This window comes from Rhincodon typus, chromosome 13 (assembly GCF_021869965.1).
Source record: "Rhincodon typus isolate 14 chromosome 13, sRhiTyp1.1, whole genome shotgun sequence".
Lineage (NCBI taxonomy): Eukaryota > Metazoa > Chordata > Chondrichthyes > Orectolobiformes > Rhincodontidae > Rhincodon > Rhincodon typus.
In genome coordinates, this window is record NC_063344.1 from 16,177,848 (window position 1) to 16,186,302 (window position 8,455).

The 8,455-nt window shown below is 42.5% G+C and overlaps 1 protein-coding gene across 1 annotated transcript in view; it reads left to right on the forward strand.

The window, feature by feature from the left end:
* Positions 1-1,286, forward strand: part of LOC109935739 (extracellular calcium-sensing receptor-like) — a 10,502-nt gene extending 9,216 nt beyond the window's left edge. Inside the window, exons 4-5 of the mRNA XM_020534376.2 lie at positions 168-291; positions 379-1,286. Coding sequence (XP_020389965.2) covers positions 168-291; positions 379-1,286 — 1,032 coding nt within the window. The remainder of the gene's footprint in view (positions 1-167; positions 292-378) is intronic.
* Positions 1,287-8,455: the final 7,169 nt, after the last annotated feature.

Sequence of the window (8,455 nt, forward strand, 5' to 3'; positions counted from 1 at the left end):
TTTCTGAAGAAGGGTCTAGGCCCGAAACGTCAGCTTTCCTGCTCCTCTGATGCTGCTTGGCCTGCTGTGTTCATCCAGCTCTACACCTTGTTATACTAACATGTCCATGCGTGTTATGCTGTGGTGCCATTATATGGATGACACAGGTGTTATTTCCTTTGTTTTAGATTCCACGTGCTGTTTGCTCAGAGCCTTGTTCTCGCGGAACAAGAAAGGTCAGCAGGAATGGTCAGCCAATATGTTGTTTTGACTGTGCGGAATGCGCCGATGGTGAGATGAGCAACACAACAGGTATGTAAAAATATGGGGCCCAATGCAATGTTATTTTGTTGACAATATCATTTTCATATTCAAAAACTGATTCTTTCATCCTTTCAGATTCCGCTGATTGTATCAAGTGTCCTTTGGATTACTGGTCGAATCAGCAAAAGGATCGGTGCATTCCCAAAAAGATTGAATTTCTATCCTTCCAAGAGGTTCTGGGCTACGTCTTAGTAGCACTTGCTTCAGTGGGAGCGTGTCTTGCACTGGGTACAGTTGCTGTGTTCTTCCGGTATCGGGAAACCCCTATCGTTCGAGCGAACAATTCGGAGCTGAGCTTCCTCCTTCTATTTGCGTTAATGCTTTGCTTCCTGTGCTCACTTACCTTCATTGGGAAACCGACCAGATGGTCCTGCATGTTGCGGCGGACTGCGTTTGGAATTGTATTTGTTCTCTGTATTTCCTGCATTTTGGGGAAAACCGTTCTTGTTGTGATCGCTTTTAAAGCAACTCTTCCCACCAACAATTTGATGAATTGGTTCGGACCGATGCAGCAACGTTTAAGCGTGTTCGTCCTCACATTTCTTCAAGGTTTAATTTGCACTATCTGGCTCATTGTATCACCTCCTTATCCAGTGAAAAACATGACCTATTATAGAGATATCATAATTTTGGAATGTGACGTCGGCTCTTTAAAAGCCTTTTATTTTGTGTCCAGCTATATTGGTCTTCTGTCCACTGTATGCTTCCTGCTAGCTTTTCTTGCCCGGAAACTTCCTGATAATTTCAACGACGCGAAGTATATAACTTTCAGCATGCTGATTTTCTGTGCTGTTTGGATCACTTTTATTCCGGCTTATGTCAGCTCTCCTGGAAAGTACACGGTGGCTGTCGAAGTGTTTGCTATTTGGGCGTCAAGCTTTGGTTTGCTTGTCTGCATTTTTGCTCCAAAATGTTACATTATCTTACTGAAACCGGAGAATAACACAAAGAAAAACATGATGGGCAAGTGGACTTCACTGTAGTTCTAAACTTCCTCTATTTCTGCCCGCAAAGTGTTCAATCTGGAGGTCGTTGTTCCAACATTAATACCTCTTGCTGATTAAACAATTTGCATTCACTTTCGATACATGAGTGTATTTGTCCTAATAAATAAAAATCACTTTGCTTCGATTTTGTATTAAGTTTCTTGTTATTCTTGTAGAGTATTTTGTTGTGTATATTGGAACACAGTGGCGCTGACGTATTATGCTGGTCTGGATATGAATTCCATGCACAACCTGCACTGATGTTAATTAAACACAAACCGAAGAACTGCGGATGCTAGAAATCAGAAACCCAAACAGAAATTGTTTTAACAACTCAACAGGTCTGGCAGCATCTGTGGGCAGAAATCAGAGTTACCGATTTAGGTCTAGTGACGTTTGTTCAGAACTGTTCCGATCCGAAACATTATCGCTGATATTCCTCCACAGATGGTGCAATACCTTCTCAAGTTTTCCAGAAATTTCTGTTTTTGTTGCATTTTTATGCAGTTGAACTTTCGATCCGTTCCTTTTCGGTTATTCCTATCCTTTAGGTCTTTGGCTAGGTTAATATTCTTCTCATTCTACTCATTTGCGATTTGCAAATTCTCCGCGTAAAACGGAGCCCGTTATTCTTCAATAAAACAAAGAACCGCGGTAGCTGGAGATCTGAAACAGAAACGGAAAGTCCTGGAGAAACTTAGCAGGACTGGCAGCCTCTGTGGGAAGAAAGCAGAGTGAAAGTATCGAGTATGGGGTTGGGGTGACGCGGGGCGGGGGGAGGTGGGGTGGTGGTGGGGGAGGAGGTGGTGGGGAGGGGAGAAGTGAGCGTACAGATGGAGACTGAGCCAAGGCAGAGAGATATGACAGGGGTCGGTGAAAAAAATAAGGTAACGGATAATAGGTCAGGACAGAAGAAAAGTTGAATAAAAGATTAAAAAGAACGTAAACTGAGAAAATAGATGGGCTGTACTGAATGCACACATTTTATGTGATAATGGCCTACAAGTAAGTGAAAATGGGTGACTGCTAAAATCAAGCCATTTCATAACAGGACCCGCTGGGGAGTGGGCACAAATCACGGAAAGATGGAATCAGGCTCTAAAGTTCTTGAGCTCAATGTCGAGTCTTGGAGTCTCCAGGGTCTTCAAGCAGATAATGCGAGCGTGCGCTGAGGATCACTTGAGCACTGCAGCAGGCGTGTGACAAAGATGTTGGCGTGGGAACACATTAGTGTGTTGAAGTGGCAATCTCATTCTCCCAGTTTCTCAATCTCATGCATTCTGATGATGCTACTTTCCACAAGGCTGCCTCAGAAATGTCCACTTGCATCCTTAATTGAGCATTCCCGTCACCAAGAGCGAAAGGGCCTTGAGACATGTTCTACCCATCTCCCACATTTTGGCCTTCACCCTCTGCTCACTATCCAAGGCCCGACACAAAACTGCCAGATGAAGAAGTGATTCATATGTACTTCATTCAATCTAGTTTACAGTATTTGCTGTTCACAGTGTGGTCTTCTCCACTTTGTGGAATCAAACCACAGACTGGGCGATCGATCTGCACAGCACCTCTGCTCTGTCCACAATAATAACTCTGCCGCGTCAACACAACATGTAACCACACCAACACACAGTGGCAGGCCTGCTGCTGTGTACCAGGGTGCTTGAGTGCAAGTTTGAAGAAAAACATCTCATATTTTAGGTTGCGGGATTCCCTACAGCCTCTGGGCCTCAACATTGAGTTCAATAACTTTCGAGCCTGTTTAGATCCTTCCATGTTCAGTACACAATGCACATCGTGTCCAGTTATGGCATGTGTTGCTTTTATCACAGTCATCCATTCTCGCCACCTTCTGGCCCATTATCACATTATGTTTGTTGCAATGAATACCTACTTTCTTACTCTTAGTTCTTACTATCGCCTATTCAGCTTTTCTTCTGTCCTGGCCTGCTATCCATTATCTTCTTGGCCAAACATTCCTTCCATATCTCTTTCTCTCTGGGCTCTGTTTTCATCTAACTGCCCAACAATCCTCTCTCCACCCTCTGCCCGCTTCACACGCATTGGCTTCAGCATAGAAAGCAGTTTTTCATATTTACTAATAGTTTGGTGAATAATCAACAGACTCGAAACTTTAACTCTACTTTCTTCACAGGCTGATGAGTTTCTCCACCACTTTCTGCTTTTGTTCCATTATTCCACAGTTATATTCCCTAGAAAGAGGATTGATGAGGGCGGAGCAGTGGACATGATCTATATGGACTTCAGTAAGGTGCTTGACAAGATTCCTCATGGAAGATTGGTTAGCAAGGTTGGATCACAGGGAATAGAGGGAGAACAAGGTATTTGAGTACAATACTGGCTCGAAGGTAGAAGACAGAAGGAGGTGGTGGACGGTTATTTTCAGACTGGAGGCCTGTGACCAGTGGTGTGCCACAAAATTCGGTGCTGGTTCAACTGCTTTTCATCATTTATATGAAGGATTTGGATGTGATTGTAGGAGGTATGGTTAGTAAGTTTGCAGATGACATCAAAATTTGAAGTGTAGTGGACAGCGAAGAAGGTTACCTCAGATTACTACGGGATATTTATCAGACAGGCCAATGGGCCAAGTAGTGGCAGATAGAGTTCAATTTCGATGAATGTGAAGTGCTGAATTTTGGAAAGGCAATTCAGGGCAGGACATATACACTTAATGGTAAGGTCCCGGGGAGTGTTGCTGAACAAAGAGATCTTGGAATGCAGGTTCATATTCCCTGGAAAATGGAGTTGCAGGTAGATAGGATAGTGAAGAAAGCGTTTGGTATGCTTGCCTTTATTGGTCAGTGCATTGCATATGGGAATTGGGATGTCCTGTTGCTGCTGCAAAATACATTGCTTAGGCCACTTTTGGAACATTGCATGCAATTCAGGTCCCCCTGCTACAGGAACGATGCTGTGAAACTCGAAAGGGTTCAGAAAAGATTTACAAATATGTTGCCAGGGTTGGAGGGTTTGACTTATAGGGAGAAGCTGAATAGACTGGAGCTATTTTCCCTAGAACATTGGAGGCTGAGGGGTGACCTTATCGAGGTTTGTAAAACCATGAGGGGCATGGATAAGGTAAATAGACAAGGTCTTTTCCCCCGGGTGAGGGAGTCCATAACTAGGGTGCATCGATTTAAAGCGACAGGGGATAGATCTAAAAGGGACCAAAGTGGCAACATTCTCACGCAGATGGTAGTGTGTGTATGGAATGAGCTGCCGGAAGAAGTGGTGGAGGCTGGTACAATTACAACATTTAAAAGGCATCTGGATGTGTTTATGAATAGGTAGGGTTTTGAGGGATATGGGCTAAATGCTGGCAAATGGGACTACATTTATTTTGGATATTTGGTCTGCATGGAAGAGTTGGACCGAAGGGTCCGTTTCTGCGCTGAATATCTCTATGACTCTATAACTTTAGTGGTTGCCATTAAAAACCTACGAGTATTGCATTTCTTTGCTTTCAAAAACAAAGCACGATAAGTTAATAAAGGTAACAACTTTGAGAAATAATTACTCTGGTTACTTTGATTGTTAAGATGTTGAGGAGTTTATTACTCTAGATTTTTGTTCCAGTTTTTGTCCACACTTGTCGACTGCCACGAGTTCACACTGCGGCCACGCATTGACCATGATGATATCGCACTGGGCCTGCTTGCTGTCGCCGATGCCGCAGTACTCTAAGGTAACCTTCTTCGCTGTCCACTACAATTCCAATTTTGGCGTCATCTGAAACTTACGAACCATACCTCCTATGTTTACATCCAAATCATTCACATAAATGATAAAAAGCAGTAGACTCAGCACCGATTTTTGTGGCACACCACTGATCGCAAGCTTCCGGTCTGAAAATCAAACCCTCCACCACCACCCTCTGTCTTTCACCTTCGAGCCAGTATTGTACTCAAATACTTTGCTCTCCTTCTGTCCCATGTGAAACTCAGCAGGCCTGGCAGCATCAGCCGCAACAGAACTCATCAATGACATGTAATTAAGACCATACAACATTCTTATGGAACCTGACAGGGAAAATGAAGTACGGCTATTTGCCATTCCACAAAATATGGAAGCAGAGGGCGTGAACTGAACTTCTCACCCATTTAAGAGAGATATGGAGTATGAGAGATGAAGATAGATTGAACAGACTGAGGTCACTCTCCTTAGAACAGAAGAAATTGAGAGAGTACATGATTGAGATATATAGAAATACGAAGGGGTAGATAGAGTAGACTGAAAAAAAAACTTTTCTTCTTGGTGGTTGAATCAATGACCAACGGCATAGATTGATGGGAAGGGGCAAAAGATTCAGAGATGATATGAGGAAAAACGTCATCACTCAGATGGTTGTGCGAATTTGGAACTCACTGCCTGTCAGGGTGGTAAAGGCAGAAAGCCTCACAACTTTTATTTAGATGTGCATTTACGATATTAAGGCTATGAGGCAAGTTTTGGTTGCTGAGCCTAGAATGGGGGAGATGATGGCCTAGTGGTGCTATCGCTAGGCTGTTAATCCAGGAAGCACAGGTATTGTTCTTGAGACCTGGTTTCGAATCCCACCACAGCAGATTGTAGAATTTAAATCCAATAAGTGTCTGTTTTTAGGGATCTAGTGATGACTATGAATCCATTGTTGATTGTCAGGAAAAACACATTTGGATCACTAATGTCCTTTAGGGAAGGAAACTGCCATCCTTACCTGGTCTGGCCTTCACGTGACTCCAAGACCACACCAATGTGGTTGCCTTTTAACTACCATCTGGGCAATTAGGGATGGACAATAAATGCTGCCTGGCCATTGACGCCCTCATTCCGAGAATGAGTAAAGAAAGAAAAAAAATTTTGGTGCTTGTAATTGACCAGCACTGATATTATAGGCTGAAGGGCCACGTTCTGTGCTGTAGCTCTGTCTAAATATCGTCCTCGGAGAGTAGTGAATCTATGGAATTCTTTACCATAGAACTTGTGCAATTTGATCATTACGTATGTTCGAGTATACGAGATAGACAGATTTTTAATTAATCAGTGAATCAAGGGTTTTGTGGAAAAGGGAAGGAGATTAGAGTTGAGGATTATCAGATCAGAGATGATCAGACTCGATGGGATGAATGTCTTACATTTCTTCGTGATGATCATTTGCAGGATTAAGCATTCTTACATTCTTGTTGTCTGATTAGAAAATGTGGTTTTAAACCTCACTGATATTTATTTCACATTTATTTCATGATCATTTCTCTCTGCAGAAATAGCGATCCATCAATTATGATTACCCGCATCAATGAAGGTGTCCCGCAAACAATTTAATTGTGCAGTGTCTCAGAGACTTAATCCACTTCATCTGGTTTTACATGATTCATTGCTGTGAGGCGCTGTGGGATGTCCTCAGGTCGCAGTAGATGCTATATAATCCTACGTTCTTTCTTATTCCATTTAACGGTGGTAAATTCCTTGCAAGAAAACGATGACTTTATATCTGATATTCCTATTGTTCGCTGCTGTGCCTACGCGGGAATCACATGGAATGGTCTGCAAGCCTCGAGCAAAAGATGACTTGCCAAAGTTGTCTGAAGATGCTGATATTATCTTAGGCGGGATATTTTCAGCACATTTATACGTGATTCATGATGTTCCTTCGTTTGCAGTTATTCCATCAGACATGTATTGCGAAAGGTAGGTTAAACAAACATAGAATCCCTATAGTGCGGAAAGAGTTTTTTCGACCTCACTGAAGAGCATCCCACCCAGACCCAGACCCTCACCTCCACTCAGTAACACCGCATTTACCAATGACTCACCCACCCGATCTGCAGAACCCTAGACAGTATGGGCAATTTAACATGGCCGACCAATCAAGCCTGCACATTTTTGGGCAGAGAAGTAAACGATAAAGAAATACTGATTTCACGCAACCACGGGTCCCGCATCGTTTTCTGAATCAATTGCAGTACTTGAATAGTTTTGTCTTTGTTCTGAACATGGTTATGTTCTAATACTTGAATGGGATAACAACATCGGCAAGATAATGACCATTCTTAGCTATCTACTTGACTCTGCAATGTCGAATTTCACTTTAGTTTTACACAGGAGGAAAGGACAAAAACCGTTGTCAAGACGAGTCATATAAGACTAGAAAAGATGACTCAGTTTCTCTGTCTACAGATGCTGCCAGAGCTGCTGAGTTTTCCTGGCATTCTGGCAGTCTGTTTAAGGAAACAATAGTTAATTGTAACGGCATAGAATTGTTGATTAACTTTCTTTTATCTTTGCACTGTAGAATAATAATGTATGTGTCAGAATCTTCTAAAGGAATCGGAAACACTACATGCAATGCATCGGAAGTTCACTGAATATGAACGATGTAGGTATTAATTTGAAATACTGTGTTTGTCAGTGGCAGCATTATTGCCAGCCGTTAAGCAATATTCTATGTTTCCCAACAAATGAAATCTGAACAATACTCAGCAAACGTGTTATGATTTGGACAGAATCCAAAGCACAATTTCTAAAGATGGGGATGAAAGAAGCCTTGGTTGGGGGGGGGGGGGGGGGGGGGGGGGGGGGGGGGGGGGGGGTGCAGATTTTGAATGTCGTAAAGACTGCAACAAATTGCAGGAGAGATTAACAAATTTGCAAAACGGGCAAGTAAATGCAATCAAATTGAACGGAAAATGTATGAAATTGCATATTTATCTACGAAGAATAGAGAGATCACTGATTACTTTACACGTGCGTGTCTATGTAGAGGACAGAAAGCCGATCTTGAATTACAATCAGGCCAGTCAATAACTGCAATGCCACATCAGTTTTTTTCTTCACAAATGCTGCCAGACCGGCTGAGCTTTTCCAGCAACTTTGTTTTTGCTCCTGATTTACAGCATCCGCAGTTCTTTCGGTTTTTATACTGCAATGTCACTTGTCTGGAATGTGATTACGAAAGCAAACGAAAGCAATAATTTTCATTTGAAGAGATTTAAAACTGAATCGCAGGAAGATTCTGGTAAACCTGCATTGAACATTGGTTACACTGCACTAAGTATGATACGTGCAGTTCTGTTCATGTTTTTGGACAAACGAGACGCTGCAGAGATGATTGACAATAATGAGGCTGGAAATCATAGAGTCTTACAGTACGGAAATAGACCCTT